This window comes from Kogia breviceps, chromosome 6 (genome assembly GCF_026419965.1).
Source record: "Kogia breviceps isolate mKogBre1 chromosome 6, mKogBre1 haplotype 1, whole genome shotgun sequence".
Taxonomy (NCBI): domain Eukaryota; kingdom Metazoa; phylum Chordata; class Mammalia; order Artiodactyla; family Physeteridae; genus Kogia; species Kogia breviceps.
In genome coordinates this window covers 85822602-85847514 of record NC_081315.1, presented here as the reverse complement: position 1 = coordinate 85847514, position 24913 = coordinate 85822602, and the positions used below count along the sequence as shown (strand labels likewise).

Here is a 24913-nt window from a genome sequence, read left to right as displayed (position 1 = left end):
GCATCCAGCAACACACATTTCTAGTATCTCTCTGTCAAGAGCCTCTCCACAACCCAGCAAACCCTCTTAGACCTGGGAAAACAGAACCGACAGAAACCCTCGTCAGCTCACACTTGCCAGTGGCCAACATATGATACATGGGAAACACTCAGGTATTGTTTTGCCCTGTGAAACTCCAGCTCCAATACGGCAGCTCTCTATCACTCCTCCATCAGAGCAGCTAGCCAGCCTCACTCACTCAACCTCCATATTCCTCAGATGTCATCAGATACAGATGATCATGTCTCCCAAGCCCTAGGGAACATCCTGAAAGTGGTCCATTGCAGTCCCTTTCCCTAGGCTAGAAGTAAGGGGTGGGCATCTCTCAGGCCTCCCCTTTGGGAGTGGGGTGGTGAGAGATACAACCCGCAGCATCCTCATCTCCCACTTTTTACTTGGCCTCTTGAATCTCTTTTTCAGGCTGGAGGTGGGTAGTCCATCAAAGGTACCAAAACCAATTTTCAAAACTCCCTTTCAAGTCTTGTAAGATGGGCTGGAGCTTCTATCTGAATGCGGTATCTATTGTCTAAACTGGGTGACACTAGTACCAGTTTTAACCTCCTGTTACACTTGACATCAAAGTCTGATGGTTTATATTATCCTGGTGCTACTTCAGAATCTTTGTATTGTTCTTCCCATGGTCAGTCTCTTACGAACAGATCTTTCTTTAACTTTGTGAACATTCTCATGATTTATCATGTGCTACACAATTTCAGGTAGATCATCTTGAGGACAAGAACTGGAACAATTGTGTTGCACCTTATGGGAGGATTAGGTTCCAAAGTAAGGTCACAGGAGACAATCGGGTGTATCAAGCTTATTGGGTTGGCCAAAAAGTTCATTCGGGCTTTTCTGTAACATCCTATGGAAAAACCTGAACGAACTTTTTGGCCAGTCCCAATACTTGAAAAGTCCTTAGGAAGGCCCATTTACCATCTCTCAATCTGCCGAGCCCAGATGCTGGTTTTTCTTCTTGTGTTAGGATATTTTTTCTTTCTTTAATTGAACACCCAATGAAATGGCAGGCTTACACTTAAGGGACATGTTGCTTCAAAACAAGCGTGTGCGTGTGCATGTGCACGTGTGTGACTGTCTGTCTTTGAACACTACTTTGTACATGCATTTTCAAATTTTAGAATTATTCCAAGGAAGCAAGATAGTAACACTACAAGGGGAACTGACATCAGATGAGAAAACACTGGTGTATCCATTTCACCCTCACTCTGGGGCTTTTTCCTTGTGGAGCAGGGGAGGGTCAAGGTGGTTGGAGGGAAAATGCGCATGTGATACGACCCTGTGTGTCTAGCATGGGAGTTACATGATGTGTGCTGGTATGCCTGTATACATACGCAGTTCCCGTGGCCAGAGTGCGGTGACAGTTAATCAGCTTTCTGAGCTCTCGCTGTTCTGGATATGTTGTCCAACCACCAGCTCCCCTGAGGAGGCTTGCCTATTTCTAGGTCCCCTGCCTGGACTCTGCTTGCTTCTCCTCCCTCCTGGGGAACATCTCTCCTCCCACCCCCTGCCACCTCCACCAGCAACAACCTGTGCTCTCGTGAGCTCATGTTCCTTGTAAGGATGCAGACAGGCGTCCCATGTTTATCTCCAGGTTATCTCCTGTGCAACCGACATCTCCTTGGACATGAGCTCATGATCAGAGGGCCATTCTTTAAAGACATCACACATCCCACAACACGTGATTGGAAGGAGGGAGGATGATGCATATAATCATCATAAGTCATCCACATAGGAACGAACAAACTGTGTTCTGTTTCTGATTTGCCACCCAACGACAGCTGTAAAATGGCAACATTACCTTCCTCCAAATTAGCTTCAAAGGTTTGGGCCAAACGCCGACAATGAGTTGCTTATTTTCCTTAACAGTTCATTCTGAAAGTGACATCCATGAATCTTTTCTAAACTTACTCATACTTTAACCTGAACTACCAATTGGGGAACCAAGTTTCATAAACTTACTTCTTAATGTATTAAATAATATGTCCTTTTCTAAGAAGTATCCTTGGTGAATTCCAAGGATTACTGAAAAGTATTTTCTCCCTAAAAATATACTTTGGAGTGTTTTATACTTTGATCATATCCCTTTTTGTCTTTACCTTTCCAGACAGAAAACTATTAAACCTAGCACCCCACTCATATACTTTATCTCTTTAACTATACAGTGGGAGAGAGAGAACACTACAATGAAAGTCAGATATGACTTCTACTCCATTTTCATCTCTTGGTAATCATTGAACTCCAAGCAAGCTATTTTTGGCCTTGGTTTCCTCCTCTGTTACATGATACTGTAATCCCATGTGCCCTACAGAGAGACAATATGAGGCCTGATGACTGCCTGTTTATATAGTAAACTGTCTGTTATAAAGCACAAATTCAGCAAAACTCGTTTAACCAGCATTATATAGATTTTTATGATAATGATAAAAAATAATCATAATGATGACCCTATAGCATCACAATAGAGTAAAATGTCTCTGAATCATACAAGATTATATTCAGTATCATTTCAGTGCTGAGTATTTTTATTGCATTCTAATTAACTGGAAATGTGGTCAGCCACCTATATAGCCTTATGTGATCTCAATTAAGGAAAATATTTGACTCACTATAATGTGTAGGTCATTACTTAATCTATTCATTAAACAAATATTCACCAAGCACCGACCATGTGCCAACAACCATGCCAAGAAATGGAAATTCAGCGATGAGAAACTAAGCATACTAGGTATTCAGGTTTAAAGTTTGTGAAATGCTTTGTAACTTTTAGAATACAAGCTAAATTCTGCCTTGTGATTGACCAATACTGTGATCACCATTTTATTACTTTTAGTAGAGGGATCCTGAGGGTCTCAGGATTTAGTGCATGAGATTTACAGACTTTGGTGCATGAGCTTTCTGAGAGCTCTCTGACCATCTCAGGTTTTTCCACTTCCTGGTTCTAAGGGACTTTCTGCCTGGTCAGGGTTACCAGAAGGCTGATCTCTGCAGGGAGGAAGTGTTGTTGCACATGACCATGTGAATACATGTCTCCATTCTAAACACCACCTTTATGTTTTAGGCTTATGGCTGGCTACATGAAGACACAGGACCAGAATCTGACCCAGTCATAGTCGTGAGGTTTCTAGGAACCACAGACATGAGTACTGATCTTAGGACTCTCCTTCTAAGCGTTTGTGAACAGTTGGCCGTGAACTACCGGTGCCTGGTTCAGAGCTACCCTAAGAAGATCCATGACCTCCGCGACTTATTTATAAACCTCTTGAATGAGTCTTCGTTGCAGAGACCCCTCGTGGTCATATTCGATGCCCTGGAGCAGCTCTCAGAGAGCCACGAGGCCAGGAAGCTCTGGTGGCTCCCGGTTCACCTTCCCCGATTCGTACGGATTGTCCTCTCCACGCTGCCCAACAAACATGGGATCCTACAGAAACTAAGGTGCCTTATCCACGAAGAAGACAACTACATCGAGCTGATTCCCCGGGACAGGAAGATGTGCAGCCAGGTGCTCAAACACCAGCTGCTGCGGGTCAAAAGGAAGGTCACGTCGGGCCAGCAGATTTACGTGAACAACGCCTTCTGCAAGTGCACATTGCCCATGTTTGTGAACCTGACCTTTAGGGAGGTGAGAAATTGGCGATCTCACAGAGACGTCGATGAATCCTCCCTCTGTGTCACCGTGCACGAAAGCATAGAGCAGCTCTTCTGCTCCCTGGAGAGGAAGTGTGGGCGGAAACTCGTCTCCCGGGCTCTAGGTTACATCACCATGGCCAAAATGGGTTTGAGTGAAATGGAGCTGGAGGACGTGCTGGCCCTTGACAACAGCGTGATGAATGAGCTCAACGAGAGCGCCAGGCCCAGCAATCCCCTGAGGGTACCTTATCTGTACATCGCGAGGCTCAAGGAGGGGCTCAGCGGATACTTAATCGAGAGACATGTGAAGAACATCACCCTCCTGGTCTGGGCCAACAGACACCTGCAGCTCATAGCCCAGAAGCTATATCTGCAGGATAACAGTGACCTGCATGAAATGCATACCACCCTGGCAGACTATTTCCTGGGGGTCTGGTCAGGAGGGAGAAGGAAAGCTTTCTGCCTTGAAGACCCCTACCTGAATGGCTGCCTTGACTTGGAGAGCAGAAGCCTGTTTGAGGAGGAAAAGCACTTCATGGAGCAGGCTTCCTTCGATAGGCAGGCCCCGGACCAGCCCTGGGTCTTTCAGTGCAACCCCCTGGAGCCGGACATCTTTTTCGTCAACCATCGGAAAATGTGTGAGCTCCTGCACCACCTGACGAGGTGTGGGAAAACAGATGACCTGCTCTACGGCATCATCATGAACTTCAGCTGGCTTTACACCATGATCAAAATTGGCCAGTTTGACAAAGTGCTCTTGGACATCGAGCTGGCTTACAACTACTCACAGGAGAAGGAGCTGAAGTTCCTGGCAAGCACCCTCCGCAGCATCAAAACCAAGGTCGTCGCGTTCCCTGGCTCCCTTTCTGCAGAGCTTCAGCAAAGACTGCTGCCCGTCGTGAGCTCCCTGCCCAAACTTAGACACCTTCTTTTAGAATGTGACAAAGATGGGCCCAAATACTGCTCCATCGTGCCATTACACTCATCCATGGATGTGACCTATAGCCCAGAGCGTCTTCCCTTGTCATCTAGTCACCTACACGTCACCGAGATTCTGCCCACCTGTAACCCCAGTACGGTGCTCACAGCTTTAGAAAACGGTTCCATCAGCACGTGGGATGTGGAAACGCGTCAACTACTCAGGCAAATCACGACAGCCCAGTCTGTCATCCTGGGCATGAAACTCACCAGTGATGAAAAGTATCTTGTGGTGGCAACGACAAATAACACCTTGTTGGTTTACGACAATGTAAATTCTTGCCTCCTGTCTGAAGTGGAAATCAAAGGGACCAAGCATGGAAGTGGCTCCACCTACATCAATGGATTTACACTGTCCGTCAAACATGCTCTGGCCTGGCTCGAAGCCAGCAAAGATGTCACTGTCATCGATCTGCTCTACGGATGGCCCCTTTACCAGTTCCACTGCTGGTACGAAGTGACCTGTGTCCAGTGTTCTCTGGACGGCGTGTATGCCTTCTGTGGACAGTACCTGAACACCACTACCATCTTTCATTTAGGGAGTGGAGAAAAGTTATGTACGGTGACATCTGAATTTTCAGGTGGGTTTGTGAAGTTCCTTCTTATCTTAGACACAGCTCAGGAAATGGTAATGGTAGATAGTGAGGGAAGCCTTTCTGTTTGGAACACTGAGGACATCTCCAACCCCCAGCTGACTGATGACTTTGACTGCCGAAGAGAAGATAGTGAAGTGGTCAGCATTGAACTTTCAGAGGACCAAAGTGCAGTTCTGATCTGTAAAGCCCTCAGCATTGAGCTCTTAGATACCAGTATGTGGAAGGTGGCTGAAAAGTTCAGAGCAAAGCACAACGAACGCTTTATATCGGCTGTGCTCTCCAAGAATGGAGACTGTATCATTGCGACCATGGAAAACACCTCGGCCGTGTTTTTCTGGAGGCGGGACACGGGACAGTGTATGGCGAGCTTACAGGAAATCTCAGGTACCATAGTCAAGTTGGTGAAATCCAGTCATCACAACATGCTGCTATCTTTATCCACCAGTGGTGTTCTTTCTATCTGGGACATAGATATAATCACAGCTATGTCCAACATAGATAAGACTGGAAAACCAATCCAAAGTCTGGTGTTACCCGCTAGGGGGGAAATCATTTACTCCCTCGATGGCTCTGATTGTGTCCACAAGTGGAACTTCAGCAGTGGGTTCCTTGAAGCAGTATTTAAGCATGAAGGAATAGTTGAACACTGTGTGTTGACATCCTCTGGAGACGTCATGGTGACATCGGATGACAAGAGCAGCCAATACGTCTGGCATACCAGCAGCGGTGAAAACCTCTTCCGAATTAATGGGCAGAGAATATCTCAGCTGCTGATTACACACAATGACCAGTTCGTGGTCTCTCTCTGTGAGGAAAATGCCTCCAGGGTTTGGAGACTGGCCACGGGCCACAGGGTATGTAACATCCTGACCACTCTGCAGAATGCCTTCATAACCTCTGCAAATACCTTCGTGGTGGGCATGACCAAAAGCAAGGTGCTGGCAGTCAGTCTCTGGACAGGAAGCATCACCAAGAAGTTCTGCTGTGAAGACGGCACCACCATTGTGAATTTTAAATTGATCCCTGATTGCCCGGACATCATCGTGTTTATCACGTCAGCCGAGATGGTGAATATCTGGAGTCTGACAGATGAAGTGATCTGTCGCCGTGTGCAACTTCCAAACAACTTCCTGAAAAATCTAGAGGATTTTGAAATTTCCCCCAATGGAAAGCTAGGCATTATTTCTAGGGGAGATGAAAATATCAACGTGCTGGATTTACACAGCGGTAAATTACGGGTGGTTCACGCCTCTGGGGTCATCTGGAGGCACAGGTTGTCTCGAGACGGTCGCTACCTGGTATACATTTGTTTCCGAAATGGGGAGGAAGAGGATGAAAATGGTGCGATATCCAGTTTGATTGTCATGAGACTGGCCGATGGCAAAAATATCGGTGCTTGCTCCCTTTACAAAACTCCAACTTTTCTTGCCCTCTCCCAGCGGCACCTGAACATCATTGTGGGTTTTGATGATGGCAGTATAGGGATATACACGGTGGTGGACCGCGTAGATGCTGCACTGAAAATTAAAATAGCCACTTCAAATAGCAGACAAATTTTCAATAATGCGACACAGACATCCAGGCCAAAGTGTAATAGTTACTGTTTTAAAGTGTCTGTGGATTGCTTATGGAGAGAGTCCACTGAGGTCTTTGCAAGAGACAGTCCCATCACAGTGAGTGACTCCATGGAGCCCAACGAGGCGACGCCCTCCAAGAAACACAACTCTTGCTACGACCGGGTGTGCTCTGCCCTGGAATCCAGGGGCCACAGCTATGCCCCTGACAACTGACAAAATGTTTTTCCTGCTCAGCAGAAATACATAATATGTAATAGAAAAAAAGTATCTTCTATATCCCAGATGATAAACACTCATTCTTAAAGGACAGGAAAGATGCTGGAGTTCCAATGCTAATTATTGCCATGCTCATGAAATGTACAGAAATGTGAAATTGGTTGTGAGGCTGGTCTTCTTGACAAGTGTATCCAGGAACGAAGTCTCAACAGAGAATTTCTACAAATCATATTTACATGGCTATATCAACTGGAAGTTAGAGGGTAGTTTTTAAATTAACTGGACGGGAAGAAGCAGCTTAACTCATCCCAATGACCAGATGAGAGAGGCTAGAGCTACACAGAGACCATTTGGACTGGTTGTACAGCAACTGGTTGAAATTGTAAACACAAATTGCTGTTGGATTTCAAGAGATTGTGTGGATAACTAAACACAGCCTTAATCTCTCCTTACATTTTATGATCCTGACAACTGTGTCAATCCAGTCTGCAGATGGAAGGTCTAAAGGTGCAAAATAATGTAACAAAAATGCCCAGATGTACTCCCAGTTTCCCAGGAGAAAGGATGTGAAGTGTGAGGCCACAGACAGACTGGGGCAAGAGCTGCCTACCGCTATCATAGGGCTACTGAACACACAGAGTCGGTCTTCATTAAAATACAGTTGTGACAACTGCATGCAAGGGTTTCTGTATAATGGAACACATGATTTTTAAACTATTTTCTGGGCTGCAAAAGAACACATTTAATAAGAAACCACAATCTTTTCATGTCATTTTGAAATGTCTATTTGTGCTCGGTGTAAAAAAGAGTTACAGAAAGGGCATTACAAATTTGGTCAAAACACCTGTTCATTTCTATCATTGTACTAACAAAAGGCTGTGCTATGGAAGTCAGTTGTACCGAAGCATAAATTATTTCCTAAATCCCTGCAGTAAATCTTAATAGAAGGAAAGCTTTCTCGACATGCCATCTATGGAATACTGATGACACCTGCCTTACTCTCATTCCTCCTCTTTCCTGTGTAAAACGCAGATAGCTGACCAAATACTCTGGGACAAACTGAATATGCCTGTCTTTGTGCTAAAATATTCTGTAAATCTTAAGGGTGTCAAAGGCTCTTTACTGTCACTGTTTGTAATCACTTTCTTACTTCTACACACTGTATGTATCCTTCCTTATCTGTCACCCTTTCTGCCTGAGGACTCTCTAGAGCCTTTTATAGTCTTATCCGTTTCAAAGCAGAAGCTGTGAAATTGGTATTCGATGTTTTTAAAAACTACTCCTCCTATTTAAAAGAAAATATTACATCTCAAAAGGGGAAAGAGATTTTCTTCCTTCCCTATCCTCCTCATGGCATGTCCTTGGATGCCTTTCCAAAGGGCGTCAGTAGTGGTGGTTTGGTTTGAAAGGGACAGTGGTGACTTGAGAAGGCAGAATAATGAACAAGGAACTGACTTGCTTTCAGTCCAGCTCTGCCATGAACTCATACAGTATTCGTAGACAGATCTTTTAACCGCCCAAATGTATTGTTTTTGTAAACTGCAGAATAAGGGTGGTGATAGCTCCTGCTTTTGCTCTCATAGGGATGTGGGGGAGAAATGTGAGAAAAAAGAGAGTGACATCTTAATTGTTAATGCTAATGCAAGAAACAAAGTGATTTAACCCACCGGGAATCCAAGCCAACTGTATGTCAATTTGGAAAGCGGCTTGACAGGTAAGCATACAGAGATATGATTCCAATATAAACACCCACTCCCTAGTGAAAGAATTTTTTTCAGTATACTCCTCCTGGTCTAGCTACCAGCCAGGGAGGTGAGAGCCCAGAGAAGGCTCAGCCTACGTACAGACCACGTGGAGTTGACTGTTTGAGTCAATGCTTCTTTTTTAGCTCTTCGGAGGCAACACATTCTTATTCCTGTCATTATCAGTTGGACCTCCATGGTACACATTTCTAAGAAATAAATGTCTAGATGGATTAAATGTAGTGTGTGAATGTTCTATGTAACAGCCAACCGAGTTTAACAAGTGACTTGAATGATTTTTCCTAACTTGTTTGCAACTGATAGCTCATATTGAATGTTTTTATGTAAACTTTGTATTGTTGGGAAGAATTACCCAATCAGAGATTTATATTTTCATAAATGTTACATTTAGTTAAATTTTATTACAGAGTTGTTACACTAGAAAATTATTGCAGTCTTCAAAAAATGTACAGTCTTGTGTATGTATTGTTTGTATGAATAAAAGATAAACTACTTAGATTTGTGTGGTGTTTGTTTTTCTCCCCCAACTTTGGCAGATGTAGTTAGAGATCTTCAGTAATAATAGTAATAATAATAATAATTGTTCATGCTTACTGAGTGCTTACTGTACACGAGCTTTGCATGTGCTAAGCCATGTAATCTTCACAACAGCCACGTGAGGTAGGTACTGTTAATATTCCAAACGTACAGATGAAGAAACCTAAAAACAGAGGTCCAGAGGGAATCGCTAAACAGGATTTCAATACATCATCAATTTTTTTTTTGGTTAACTTCTCAAAGCACATGAAAATAAAGCATTGAGTATTCAGCAAGAACTTACTGCTAATGACCTAAAAGATATTTTCTAATTTGAAGATTAGAGGCCAGGCTAGGCTCTGAAGACCACTGGAGGTCTTTGCAAACTCCCAGGATTTTCAGGTATAACCGTAACTGCAATAGTTGCAGTATTCATCCAACAAATATTTACTTCGGCATACATTTTGCCAGGAATACAAAGATTAATAAATAGTTTATACCTTCTAGGACTTCAGTCTTAATAGGAAAACAGGAAACAAGTTCTATGTGTAGTACATGAAGTTTGGTTCTCAGAGAAAATGTAGAGGAGTGGATCATTATTATTTGCATAAAAGCATTTCATATACATGGAGTTTGTTGTTTAAATAAATATCTTCCTTCCTAGGGTCAAGAACACAACAAACACTGTGCTTGCTATCTCTAAGTCATTATGCTATGCCTAGGATGATTTAAAAATTAGTCACACACAACCCCTGCCCTCCAGAATCCTATAACCTAAGGGGGGCGCAACTAAATTGGATGTAAGACAGACTGTGGTTGTTAGCCAAAACAAAAAACAGTGAAAGCCAGGTACTGAGGATACACTGCAGAGGAGCAATTAACTCCAACTGGGAATCAAAAAGGATGGCCAAGAGGAGGTGACAGAGAGCAGTGGTTTGAAGGATAAGTAGGACTTAGCTGTCAGAATGTCAGAAAGACATTTCAGGTGGAGGAAGCTGCATGAGCAAAAACAGGGAGCGTCAAAGTATACTTAGATGACTTCAAATGCTATGTGGGGATTTTAAACTTTATTTGGTAGCCAATAGGGAATCATGAAAAAGTTTTTGAGAAGGGGAATGGCCTAGTTGAAATGGTGTTTTAAAATGACTGGGGCAGTAATATGTCAGATGGATTAGAGATGAAAGAGACCATAAGCTGGGAAACCAGTAAAGAGACTATTGCAAAGACCTGAGATAGAAAGTATAAGAACTTGATCTTAGGGCAGGGGCAGTGAAATTGCTAAGAAGAGTGACTTCAGGATGTCACTGATAGAGGTGGGTGATGAAAGAGAAGGAAAACTCTAATTCCAGTTCCAACTGAAATTGAGTGGAGAGTAGAGTTACAAATGTAAAAGGAATAGGTTAGGAGATGAAAATGAGGGAAATAATAAAGTTGGACCCAGAGAGTTTAAAGGTTAAGACATCCACGCAGGCAATTGGTAATACGCGATCCATCCAATGGAGAAACCTGAGCTAAAGATAAAGAATCTAACCAGTAATCTCTTTCTCAAAAGTCTAAAATGCCTAATATGGCACTCGTTTGGTTATAATGTAAGCCAATACCATACCCTTTTAAAAAGTTTGTCTCTTCTTTTCTTTAGAACTATACTGACAAATCCACTCAAACAAATTAGCTTTCTTAGCTTCCATAACTCATCAGCAGAGAACAATTTATATGCCAATGAAAACATAAACACACCTAAAAAACTAAGTGAATCGTGGTGTTTCATTCCCACACGCGTGAAGAATCCATAGGTTTTTCTTCCTTATTCTTTATGAGGGTCCCCTCTGAGCTCCATTTGGCATTCCATGTGAGCTGCATGAAATACAAATTACACTTTGTACAGACACATCAAAGGGTTCAGTTTCAGTGTATCAACATGACAAATTATGTAAAACTGGTACTTTGAGGTTACCAATAACACCACCACCTGTGGCTTTATACAATCCCAGCCTTTAGTAGATGAGGGTAGCTTAGCCAGCTGCATGAGCAGACTCAGGGTGGTGGTGCATCATTTGTTAAAACACAGATTACTTCACCCTCCTTGATTCCACTATCTTTGAATCCATACGTCTGGGGTGGAGAATCTGTATTTTTCCTAAATTCCCCCAGATGATGCTGATTCTACCAGTCTGAGAAACACACTTTAAAACCCAAGATAAATACCAACTGGTCAAAATAACCAACTGATAAACTTACCAGTTTCTAAAGCATGTGCTAGAAGTTGGACAAGAGGGTCCTTTATGGTGACAAAGAGTTTTAGCAGAAAGTGATGTAAAACAGCACACAACGTCCCCTGTAAATCTATCGTTTTAAAGCATGCAGCTACTACACAAGCAGAAAGATTCAAAAAACGAGTTTTCCCCCATAAAGCGAGACAAATGTTGTGTAAATGGCGCTGGAATCACTAGAGTGGACACATCAAGAACTAAGGGCAGTGTGTCCATCTTTAAACAGTATTCTTCCCTGTTGCTTCTCCAGCATCCTGTTTTATCCTGACTCTCCCTGAATGAATGAAGGGGAAAGAGAGAAGAAGGCAAGCCAGGTGGCGCCGTAGCTTAACACATTTTCCTGCCAAGCCCAACACTGACGCACTTTGGAGCACAGGTGAAAACAATCTCCAACCCTTAAGTACTATTTTAGAGTAAGGCAACCCACCTTAAGTGCGTGGATTGCCACAAGCACAGGCGTGGAGCTCAGGAGGGTAAATGGAGTGTGGCAGCCGAGGTTCCAACACCCCAGGAACAGAAAGGGAAGGTGAGAGGCGGGGGAGCATGACTTCGTTGAACTCCCACCGCGGTCTTGAGGGTGCAGGCGAGGCTGTGCAACTTCCCCGGGAATTCTCATTCTAGTAGCGTCTACACTCTTTCCCAGACCATCTATCCCATAAAGGCAGGCGACAGTGCACACACCAGGTGTAAGCGGCTAATGCCAGCACTGGGGGGGGTGGGGGGGGCACAAAACCACAAGTTCACGGGGGGAACGGAGGACAGATCTATTTGCCAGGGTGTGCATTTATGTATCTCCCCCCACTTACGTCCCAAATCTTAGGAAGCTCCCTTCTCCCTGCAGCACGATGTTCCAAATAGGCACCAAAAAGTTTCCCTGCGCGGGCAGAGGCTGGCATGCAGCCTGGGTGTCGGTGATCAGAGGCCGAGCTCCGGGGTTTTCTGTTTGGGTGCGCCCCGCAGGCCAGCCGGGGCTCGGGGGGGTCGGCGGTGGCGCTCCGGAGGTCCGGGCGCGGCGCGGGCAGCTCAGGTAAAGGGTTACGCGGACCCGGGAGGCTCGCCCGCCGGCCGGGCCACGTGACGCGCCGGCCCAATGAGTGGGCCGGGGCGGCCGTTGCGGGCGCGGCGTATCCCCGCGGCGCTGAGCTGCTGGAGTTTCCCGGCGCGGCCGCCCGAGGCTGGCGAAGCCATGGGCGCCGCGACCCCGCCGCCGCCGCTGCCTGGCCCCAGGTAGGGACAGTCTCCAGCCCCGCGCGCCGGGCCCCGCCGCGGGCAGCACAGGCGCTTGACTCCCGCGGAACTCGGGTTTTGTGGCATGGTTTCCCCCACTTCTCTCACGGGGCATTTTTATTTCTTTATTTGCTTTGCCGTGGGAAAAAAAAAAAGAAAAAAGTGGGGTATGGGGAGGTGAGGCGGTTCTTAGTTTGATTGCTTCGGGAAAGTCAGGCCATTCAACAAAGGCTCTGAAAGAGGCGAAATCCAGAATGGGGTGAGGTGGGGGGGACTTTTACAAACTCCCCCAAACTAAAGACCAAGACAGTTTGCAAAGCTTGGCGTCTACTTGGTGTGTGAAACACTTTTGTTTTTAAATACCTTATTAATGAACTTTCAATAGTGCCTGAGAACTTGAACTGGGAAAACTGCAAAAGATTTCCCCCTTATTTTTAAGTACCCCCTCCTTCCCCCATTTTTAGGCATGTGAATGTTTTTAAGTAAAACGGAAATGGAAGGTGATCGCTGCTGTCTCTTTCAAATGTCCTTGTGTCCCAGGATTTGCCCCCTTTGGCGCGCTGGCGACCTGGGTGGCGATGAGTAGGGGTGGAGGGGAGGCGGCAGTACTAGGAAGCAGCACGTGTTGAAGGAGGGTCCCAGGTGCAGCCGGTTAAATGGTCACACACTGTTGGCTGAATATTTGATAATTAGACAAGTATCTCCCAGGTCGATTACTTGGGTCTCAGTGACCTTGGCAGTACAGATGAGGTGAGATTTTCACAAACCACCACTGAACAAATTTTCCAGTGATAAAAATCAATGTTTTGTTTTGTTTTTCCTCAAGCACTGTAATTCGCCTTAGAAACAAAACAAAACTCCCTTTAGTAATTTAGTACATGTTGTTTTCCATTGCAGTATAGATGTTTGCCCAGTGAATTTAGAGGAAGTCAGTGTTCCATGAGGTGGTTCAAAGCATTAAAGAATAGGGTGTTTATTTCTTGCTGTCACTGTGAGACAGAATATTACTGATGGCACTTCTCACCATGGCTTGTGGGTGGTTGTGAACACGCTATTTTGGAAACACTTGAGAGTTGAATGAGAAAGATGGGGAAAGTGGTTGTTGCTTTTAAAGACAATAGATTCTGTATTTGCCACTTACTCTCACATTGAATCCTCCAGTTAACACTATTTTAAGAAGGAGACATGTTAAAGTCATCTAAGGCTAAGCACCCAGGTCTGTAGAACATAACAGTCATGAGTTAGATCACTGAAACAATAACCAAGCTCTGAAGGTAAAGTAGAGTTCTGGGGTTATTTGTATTTCTCTAAAGTGTGAAGAGTCAGTTATAGGAAGCTGCCTTGATCACAGAGGCCAAATGGAGCAGACACTGATACAAGAAGGCAAGGTTTGGCTTCTTTCTCTTCTTTGCTCTCTGTGTCCATACTGATCCTGTTCTTTGATTCAGCAAGTATGTGATAAGCTCCTATCTCATGACATCTGTTCCCCCAGGCCTGGTTATCAGAGGTTCTCAAGATTTAGATATGCAGTGACATCTGAAGATCAAGGTGGCCAGTCTTAGCTATGTTCTAAGAGCTTTTGCATATCTGGAATTTAAAACAAAACAATGACTTGCATGTCAACTAAACATGTTCATTAGCCTAGAATGGAGCAATCCCTCCTGACTTTCCACCTAGTCCCTGTCTGAGACTGGCAACATAACCAGGCTAAACCCTGGCCAGAATCCAGTGTCAGCCCAAGGGCAGAGCAGGTAATACCCTCCTTGCTCTGGGAACAGCCCTACCCTTGGTGCCATGAGAGCCCATTGACTGTGCTTCCAGGAATGGACTCCAGTTTCCGAATAATTGAATACCAGCCTCTTGGTAGCTGGGTTTCCTCTACCTGGACTGTTTCAAATTCCCCTAGCTCCACAATTTTTTCAATAACCCAGAACCTTGGGATCTTTTTGGCTCTTGGTAAAATAGTACCTAGCTCCTGCCTTTTTTTTTTTTTTCTTTCTTTTTTTGGGGGCATTAGATTGATTATTGGTTGCAGATAGACTTACTAGATATCTAGAAAAGAGGAGTTGATAGTCTCATCCTGGGGGAGAGGATAGACCTGAGCCCTCACCCATCTGCAGGACAGCCAGGTCACCCCATTATAGCCTTCCTTAGTCTGGTTATCACCTGAATGCTATGTAAGAAAATGAAATGTTTTATCTACTCTCATCCTTTTCACCTGAGAATATCATGGTCCCACAGAGATTGGAATCTTCAAAAGGACCCTATATCACCAAAATGCCCCTATCCTAAAGCAGGCTTATAACACACCCATCAGGTGAATATGTATCCTCAATCAGAGACTTAAAAAAACTCAAAATACTGACTCAGTGTCATCAAGCATCTTAGAAAAGAGTCTCCTGAGCTGCAGTAAATATCAATAGTATTAACATAAGGCAAGACATATTTGAGACATATCATGTCTCAAATTTTACCACAAGCAGTGAACTCTGTTCTATTCGCGGGTACAACTGGCTTTCTAAAATTAAATGGAACCCTGACCTGGCCAGGGTTTGTAGACATTTGGTCAGGTGCTAGGGACACAGTCCTTCCCTTTGGGGGTCTTACAGTCCTCATAGAAGACATTGGAGGATTTTAAGCAGAGCAGATCTGTATTTTAGAAAGTTCACTCCGGCTGCAGTGAGAAGAATGAAATGCGGAAGATACAAGCAAGGCAGTTGCTAAGAAAATCCCCACTAGAGGGGAGAGAGAAGTGAATTGATTCAAAAGATATTTAGGCAAAGGTATTTAAGATACTAACTCAGAGAAAATATTAGGCGACTCAACTCTCTGAAAAGTTAACAGGTCATTTCAAAATACATGTGTTCCAGGTAGATAACCACAAGCCACGTTTCATTACAATGCTGTCCCTACTGACTGTAGCTACTCCCGGGCCCCACATAATTTATTTCTACCACAGAAAAAAGTTTTTGATAAAGAATGAGTCTAATTTTTTATTCACACTTTCAACAACTTGGTGCTTCTTTATGCAGACTTAACTATATATATCTGAAGGCAAAGTTAAGATAAACTGTTGCCCTCAGATTGTACACACATTCTCTGATTTAGCTTAATTCCTCCCAGGAATAAAAACACCCTGACTTTTGATTGTGTAAGAGTAATGGAAGTGGGCAGTGGAACAGTCTTTTTTTTTTTTTTTTTTTTAAGTTGGCCACAGTATGACCTGCTGTATGTCACAGGGAAGACTGTATTGTATTTGCAGAGGGCACTGTTAGAGCATGTACTAGTGGTGTGTGAGAGGCACTAAATGCCCGTGAGAGAAGAAAAGCCACTCTAGTCACTGCCACGTGTATAGCTTTTTAATACAAATGTTAGTTGGATGTATTTGCAATTTACTTGTCTATTAGTTCCAGGGTCAATCGCTACATGAGAATCTTGAAACTTTTTAAGTTTTAGTGTTAAAGCTTTCTCCCCCCATTTGATAACTATATATCTTGGGGCATTAATGTGCAATAAATGCAGATTTGATTTGTCCTTTATGGCTGTAAAACAGTGTCCTCCTTGTTCAGTGATCACACGGCACAACCTCAGTCCTGCAGTATATTTATTGCAACTTAGAAATGAGTAAAAGAAGTCTACCTGCACGTGCAAAGAATTAAGAGCCACATAACTTCGATTCTGGCTAGAACTTACATGGCATTATTCATCTTTGGATTCCTAATGAGCTTGGCTATCTGGGTTCCTGGTTCTCAGCAAGGAGGTCCACCTTCTAGATTCAGATCATGGCTGTTAGAATAACTGTGATGCGTAGTCACAACCAACTGCTGAGCAGTGAAGGCAATTCAGGGAGGGGTGTCTGTGATCACATCCTGAGTCTATGAGAAAAGAAAAGTTGGGTTCAGAACTATCTGTTAACAAGGAAATAAGCATTGCCTTTGGAAAAATGGATCCTCAGTCCTTTTTAGAGCTAGAAAAAACCTTAGAAGTCATTTAGTCTGACCACCTTAATTTACAGATAAGGAAACGGAGACTCAGAGAGGTTAAATGATGTTTCCAAGGTCATAACGGCTGCCAACTGGAAAAGCTACTGGGACCAGAATCTATGAATCCCGATTTCCAGTTCAGCCATCTTCTTACTACTGACCAAAAAGTAGACATTTTAATGGTATGGAAAATTCATTATCTGTTGACATTGTACCTTTTTCTCAGAATATTGTAATAGCCACTGTTTATGGAGAAATTACTTACATATACACAGTGTCAGTTATCTATTGCTGTATAACAAACCACTCCATAACATAATGGCTTAAAGCCACCACCATTTATTTAGCTTATGACTTTGTGCATCAGCAGTCTGGACCTGGTGAATCTACTGGTCTTGTCCAGGCTCCCTCGTGTGTCTCTGGTCACCAAGGTGGCTCTGCCTCTGGGTGTTGGCTGACTGTTGGCTGAGTCCTCTGGCGAGCAACTGGGCCTCATGCTTCCCATCACTGGACAGACTGCCCTGGGCCTGGTCACATGCTGGCTCAGCATGGTTGTAAGCAGAAGCTTGGGAGCAAGGCTCCTTGAGGCCTAGACTGAAATGGACACAAGTTGCTTCTCCTCCAATCTACTTATGAAGAAACAGACTCTACCTTTTGATGGGCGGAAGTGCAGAGTCTTTAGGGAATGGTATGGATTCAGGGAGGGGTGGGGAATTGCAGCCGTTTTTGCGATCTGCTGCATTGGCCGAGCACTTTATAGAACTTAACTAATTGTCATAACAACGCAAGAGATGAAGGCAGAATTTTACAGGTGAAGTAATTGAAACTCAGGCGTGTTAGTTCACATGAGGCAGGGGAACAGCTGGTGAGCCTTGGAACTAGTGTTGGAACTCGGATCTGATCCAGGGCCTCCCTGGTGGCACAGTGGTTGAGAGTCCACCTGCCAATGCAGGGGACACGGGTTCGTGCCCCGGTCCGGGAAGATCCCACATGCCGCGGAGCAACTAAGCCCGTGCGACACAACTACTGAGCCTGCGATCTAGAGCCCACGAGCCACAACTACTGAGCCCACAAGCCACAGCTACTGAAGCCCACGTGCCTAGAACCCGTGCTCCGCAACAAGAGAAGCCACCATGATGAGAAGCCCGCGCACCGCATCAAAGAGCAGCTCCCACTCGCCGCAACTAGAGAAAGCCTGCCCCCAGCAGCAAAGACCCATCACAGACAAAAATAAATAATTTATAAAACTATATTTTTTAAAAAAAGATCAGATCCAAAGCCCGTGTCTGTAACCATGATGCGGCTCTGCCTCTGTGCCTCTCTGTGTGATGCTGCAGGGGAGGATGGTATTATTAAAGTATCGTAAGCTCAGAGTTTCATATGAACAAAATTAACTTTAAGAATCCTTTTTCTTGATTTATGTGCTGAAAGAAATCAAGCCAGTTAAGTTTCAGAGTAAAGAGGAACTGGATTATCAGAGAAGCATAGTAGGGGACAAGGTGATGAGCTTAGGGGAGCCAAGGGAAAGATAGATTTGAAAAGGATAGTATCTATTTATAGTCAAAAGATCCTCCTATCACTTACATAAAATGGGTAATAGACCCACTATACAGATGAAGATATTTGCCTGATAAAGATTGCATTCCAACCCATGTCTGTATGTCTCCAAAAAACTACCCCCTCCCTATTTTTTTTTCCCACTGAGCCAATAGGGGTTTTGCTACTCCCACTGGGGTCCATGGGTCAGCAACATGGTGGTCACCGGGGAGCTGGTTAGAATTGCAGTCTTGTCCCCGCTTCAGATCTACTGAGTCAGAATCTGCATTGTAACAAGATCCTCAGATGATTCATAAGCACAGTGAAGTCTGAGGAGCACTGCATTAAAGGGACCACGCGGGAAATGATTTGTCGTAAGATGGGCTGGTGGAAAGGCATTCTAGGCAGAGAGAACAGCAAGAGCAAAGGACCTGAGGCTGGAGTCTGTGGGCAGGTGAAGGAATTCCTGGACTAGAGGGGGGGGCCTGTTTTTGGAGTAGAAGGAAATAGGGTGAGACTGATGGAATCACTGTGGATCCTGAGGAAGTCTGCTTTTTAGGAAGGCCAATCAGGCAGCACTGAGGATGGCCTGGAGAGCCTGGTGGCAGTGAACCCAGTTGTGAGGCATGCCGAGGGGAGGGCTCAGACTGAGGCAGGGATGGCGGAAATAGAGAAAAAAGGTCCAGTCTGGGAGACGTTTCAAAGCACATCCCACAGGGCTTATTGCCAAATTGGATTCTAAGGAAAGAAAGAGAGGAAGTGAAGATGGTTCTAGACTGCCAAGTTCTGAATTGTGCTTCCCAAACTTCAGGTTGGGGCATTATCTTTGCATCCTTTGCTACTGAAAAAGAAGATACTTTTTGGTGGTAATGGTGGTTTGGGTTTTTTTTGGTTTGTTTTCAGGCAGCTTTCCCTATTCCTTTGAATTGTGGTAGTTTTTCGCCTTTTACTAAGAGGCAGTTCACATGTTAAAGTTCCAAATCAGCGTGCCCATGTAAATTTCATATAAATATATATACATATATATATATATATATATATACATATATACATACACACACACAGTGAGAGAATTTTTTTGGCAGACAATTAATTATAATGAAACAGTTCTTCATATAATTCATCAGTTTATTCAACCTTCCCAAACTGTCCTGTGACATTTATATAGGTAGAATTATTATGCCCCTTTCACAGTTAAAGATACTGAGATTTAGCAATGTCACCCAGCCAAGGTTTGAACCAAAGTCTACTAACTCCAAGCCAAATCTTCTATCCACTGAAGCATTCTGCAGGTTTTATATTTGGTCTCTGGAGGCAATTAGTCAGTCTGATCAGTTTTAAGTTTTGTTGTTTTTTTTTAATTTTATTTATTTTTTATACAGCAGGTTCTTATTAAGTTTGGGTTTATTTTTTACCCCATATACACTGTGTCAACCTCAGGAAGATGCTTGAAAGTTTATATTGTGACTTTGAAGTAACTGTTTCATGGAAACTTGAAAATGCCTCATAAAAACTGATTTCCTCCCCCGCCTGATTTTCTTATTTCATTGAATCCCTGTGTTGATTCTAATAGCAACAAACCACACTTTAGAGTTCAAAAGATACGAATTATTTTGCTGCCTTTTCCTTTTATTTTTTTGAGTGATAAAAAGATTTAAATATTTTTCTAAATAAATTTTTAAGCCTATTTCTTAAGCAACTAACCTGGGGCTTTTAAAATAATCTGTAGATTATAGAATCCCAACTTGGAAGTGGGCTTCACTGAGCCAAACACCTCATTTTATAAATTAAAAAACAGAGGCCTGGAGAGAGAAGGGGGCTTGTTCAAAGATACCCCACAATCAGAGGCAAAGCTAGGGCTGGAAGCCTTGTTTCTAACCCCCAGTCCTCTACTCTTTGACTAAACTACTTCAAAGCAATTCCTTTCCCTATTGTCGTGTTTGCCAGCCTCTAATGGGCAGTGTGAGGAAGTTGGGAGAGCTCAAAGTCAAGATGACCTGGGTTTGAGTCCTGGTTTGCTAGCTATGTTGCATGGAACAAAATGCATTTACTGCTACCGTCATTTCTAAAGAGAGTTATAAAACGGAGTTAATTGACTATATAGTCGAGATTTAGTTTACAAAGTACAATTTCTCTGCATTCTCTTTTAAACTTGATGGGACAGTTTTATGATCCTCACTGGGATTTGGTTTTGATGAAGGAAGCCAGGTGTTCTAGGAGTGGGTATGATATGAGCTTCAGAGAGACACTGCAACCCAGGCGGAGGTCCAGCTCCAGAAGACCGCTGATGGAGGCCTGATCCCTCCTCCACTGAACTCCATAGAGTTCAGTCTCTATTACTCATGCAACGCTTTCTCTTTTCAAAGCTAAAAGACAGGTGTTTCCTGGTGCTGAAACACAGGCAAAATTGTGACTCTGGGAAGGGATCCCCCAAACAAAGGAGGTGTGGAAAAGTCACATGCCAGTAGCATGGAGAGAGCTAGAGGGTTGTTTTTGTAACCTCCTGCCTACGGTCAAAGGTTTAATGGGGCAAAAGGAGTGTGACCTTTATGTAATCAAAAATAAAAATAAAAAGCTAAAGTAGCTTTAGAGAAAACAAAATTACTGAAATTACAACCCTGGACTGGCGACAGTTCTGTAAGAGTTAATTAGACAAAGAAAAAGCAAAACAAGCAAACTAACGAAATCTGCAGAATTCACCACCCCAGCACCTTGCAGGGCTCCACTGGCAGGTGTGACTGGGTGAGACACAGAAATAGTCAGAATCATACTCTCAGTCACAGGTCACTGCGTCATATGCGTGTTTGGTCCCATTACATGTCTTTTTTAAAATTTTAATTAATTTATTTTATTTACTTATTTTTGGCTGTGTTGGGTCTTTGTTGCTGCACATGTGTTTTCTCTAGTTGTGGCAAGCAGGGGCTACTCTTCGTTGAGGGTGTGCAGGTTTCTCATTGCAGTAGCTTCTCTTGTTGCGGAGCACAGGCTCTAGGTGTGCGGGCTTCAGTAGTTGTGGCTTGTGGGCTCTAGAGTGCAGTCTCGGTAGTTGTGGCTCACAGGCTTAGTTGCTCCGCAGCATGTGGGATCTTCCCAGACCAGGGCTCGAACCCGTGTCCCCTGCATTGGCAGGCGGGTTCTTAGCCACTGCGCCACCGGGGGTGGGGTGGGGAATGAGGGCTAGACTCCCAACAGGTTTGAGTCCTGACTCTGCCATTTGCTACGGGACGGGACGTCAGATATTTCCCGAAACCTCCCTGGGTTTCAGTTTCTTATCTGTAAAGCTGCATGCATCTGCACTTAGTAAATGCTTAATAAATCTGATTCTCAGCCTCTGTAACCTTCAGTTTTCTCGAACGTAAAATGAGAGATTTGGACCAAAGTAGCACTATAGGGTACAGGATGCAAGAAAGGGTCAGGGTAGGGGAGGTGTTCCATCAGCGCATTTCTCCTACCAGCTCACCTCATCTTTACTTTGGATAAAAGCCACACAAAATACAACAGAAAACTTCAAAATTAAACACATGGGATTTCCCTGGAATTTCTAACTAGATATATAACTTTCCTTACTATAGAATGGTCTCCTTAAATATCTGTCCAAGGATCATTATAAATCCTCCCTGGACCTCAGACATGTAAAGAAGTTTGGGCTGAAATGTATTCCATGTTTGTGTTAGTGGGAAGTAGGGAGGATGCCAAGGACTTGACGTGTGGAAACAAAGTAAAAATGGAGTTCTTTGAGAAAGCAGAACTTATTTGCATACTAAAATAATCCTGCTCTTAAGTGTTGAGATGAAAGGAAACTATGAAATATGCAGAAGTGAGTGATGAGGAAGAGGCCTCTCGTCTGGTCCTCCTGTCCATGAAGGATTTTCAACAGAACTAAGTTGGCATGTATAGTATTTAAAAGAAAGGGTCATTGCTTCACCTTTGTATATTATAATATTCTTCACCCTTCACTTTGTGAGTTGGATTGGATTGTGGTTGGATTTTAAAAAGAAGTATTGTAAAGCATTTTCGTTATGGAAGGCCCACTCCACTTAGTGAACCTAGTGTCATAAAAAGCTTTTTTTTTTTTTTTCTTTTAATACTGATGCTGTGGAGACTAAAATCTAAATGCTGTCTATTGAACAAATGTCCACGGAGGCTGCGCCAGGCGGTAGGGACTGAAAGGTGATTCATACAGGCCTTGACACAGTCCCCGTAGACCTCAGTGCCATCAGCATGCGGACGTATCACCCTCCATTCCCATAGGGACCGCAGAGAGGGACACCCCGGCCCCGTGGTGGGTGGGATGGGAGTGTGACCTGGACTGAGAGGCAGGAAGGGCCGTCCTGCCCAGCTGCAAAGGCTGAGAGCAGTCTGACTTAGCAAAGGGGGTCGTCAGGTGGGGAGGCACGCCACGCGCTCACACAGCTCGGGGTGGCCGTGTTCTGGGAAGTGTCCTGAGCTTGAGGAGTACCAGGAGAGGCGGCAGCAGGTGTATCTTGTGGGGTTTTGTAAGCTACATGCTGTAATCTGACCTCAACCAATCTGATCCTTCTTACTGATTTAGGATTGTTTTGGTGGATGTTGAAACCTCCAATATTTAGAGGTGAGTGAGGGTACAGGTCTCCTTCCCCACAGCCTCACACTTGGTCCCAATCTCAGGCCCAATCTAGCCTCACATTGTAACATTGATTAGTAAGCAGGAATCGAAATAATCGTGCAGCCTGTTTTGTAAGCTTGGTGAATTCCCCTGTTGTGTTCTTTTCATTTCTCCAAGTAGATCTTTCATGGGAAGTTCGTTAGAGGCAAATGGGACACTCCTCTTTTTTTTTTTTTTTTTTTTTTTTTTTTACTGTATTCATTTTTTTTTTCCACACACACTGTATTTTATTTTTACAAGAGATAAATAAACTGACACCAAGCATTGTAAATGGATGGGGACACTCCTCTTGAGGCAGGGTTCAGCTAACCTAAGGGTTTAATTGAGCAACAAGAACTAGACAAGGCATTTTTCACAAACGTACCGGGAACCACTGGGAAGGGCACAGGTACTGGATCACCACCTTGTACCATTTGGTGCAAGAGTGGGGTGCCTCGACACTGTTTCCAGCTAATCCACACATCCTACACAAAACTGATTTCACCAAGCAAAAATAACTTCTAACATTTATTTGTTAATTAATCAAGTCCTTTTTGTTGATTGGAGGTAAGAAAGCTAACATACCTATAGAGACCACCTCTGGATTATAGCCTTCTGATAACATTCTTACTAACCATCTCTGAAGTGTGTATTCCTGACTGGGGTAACTAATTTAATCTACATCCTAGAGTGCAGATGAAAAACACACTCATAAGTTGCAGACTGTCTATGCATTATAGACAATAGAACCATTATGAGGCAGTGGTCTTTATCTGGGGAACAGAGAGAGGCTATTGAAGGTCATGAACTGGGAAATAAGATTTGCATCTCTGGCTGCAAGTTGGGAAACTGGAAGGAACACATGGGGAGAGAGGAGACCAAGTAAGGGGCTGTTGGCATTAGATGTTGTTGAATCTCCACCTGAATAAAGTAGAGGTAATTCGACAGAGCGAAGTGGCTGGGTTCCTGAGATATTAGGTGAAATCACCAGGACCTGGTGGTGGATTGGAAGTAGGAAGTGAGGGAGGAGGTGCCAAGATTGAATTTGGGGGCTGAGTATATGAAGGAATTTTGTTGAAGTGTTGTTTGTGATCAGAAAGAAAAACAGTGTATCTGTTGTCAGTATCCGCTGGTTAAATGAAGTACACTTTATAGGTACAATGCAGTACTCTGCACTGATGAAAAAAAAATGAGATACATATGTGATGACATGGTGGAAAGATATCCAGGATACAATCTTAATTTTTTTAATTTGTTAAAGAAACATTCATTTAGTGTTCCATTTTAATACAGTTAGTAGTGATTATAATTGGCACTTAACATGGCAGTAGTAACAATTATAATTAGCACTTATACTATCCAGAAGAAAACATTCCTAGCAGTGGTTATCTGTGCGGCAGAGATTACCAGGGCCATTTGCAATCTATACTATGGATCTTTGCAACTGAGAAATCAGATTTTGCAGAAAATGAGCAAACCACCCTACTTCTCTCATGAAAACTCCTGATCATTCTATCCCAACATGATTACTCCCTCTTTTGAACACACAGTCCACAGTCATTCCAGAATGTTAGATTCAAAAAGGGCCTTAGAGGTCATTTAGTTTAGCGCCTCCGTTTCACAGATGTGGAAATGGAGGCCCAGAGAGGTTAAGGGCTTAGCTGAAGTCATATAACCCTAAATTAGTCACAGGGCCAAGACTAGACCCTGGGATTGTACCAGCTCAGAGTCTGGGATTCTTTAGACAACAGCAAGCAAAGTCTCCTCTAGCAAGCACTGTGTCTATGAATACCTTGGCTTTTATTGGACTGTCCAGTAAATAAATCTGTCTCCTGCCATAAACGATGCTCTCAGACTCAGAGAGTGTTCAGCCTCATGTTCCACAGACTGTAAAACACTCATTAAAGCACTCGATGGACTAGTTAGACTTCAGATCCTAGAGG

The 24913-nt window shown here is 43.7% G+C and overlaps 2 protein-coding genes across 5 annotated transcripts in view; both read left to right on the top strand.

Annotated features, from left to right (window-relative positions):
* NWD2 (NACHT and WD repeat domain containing 2) overlaps nucleotides 1-9303 on the top strand; it is a 210695-nt gene extending 201392 nt beyond the window's left edge. For both annotated transcript variants that reach the window (XM_059067598.2, XM_067036310.1), the window contains one exon: nucleotides 3116-9303. In XM_059067598.2, the coding sequence (XP_058923581.1) occupies nucleotides 3116-7048 (3933 nt within the window). In that variant the 3' untranslated portion in view covers nucleotides 7049-9303. The remainder of the gene's footprint in view (nucleotides 1-3115) is intronic.
* A 3413-nt stretch (nucleotides 9304-12716) lies between these two features.
* The window catches only part of C6H4orf19 (chromosome 6 C4orf19 homolog), an 85923-nt gene continuing 73726 nt past the window's right edge, over nucleotides 12717-24913 (top strand). For 2 of the 3 annotated variants that reach the window (XM_067036308.1, XM_059067621.2), the window contains exon 1: nucleotides 12717-12827. The gene's annotated coding sequence lies outside the window, so the exon portion shown is untranslated. The remainder of the gene's footprint in view (nucleotides 12828-24913) is intronic. The other variant, XM_067036307.1, reaches the window with a different exon arrangement.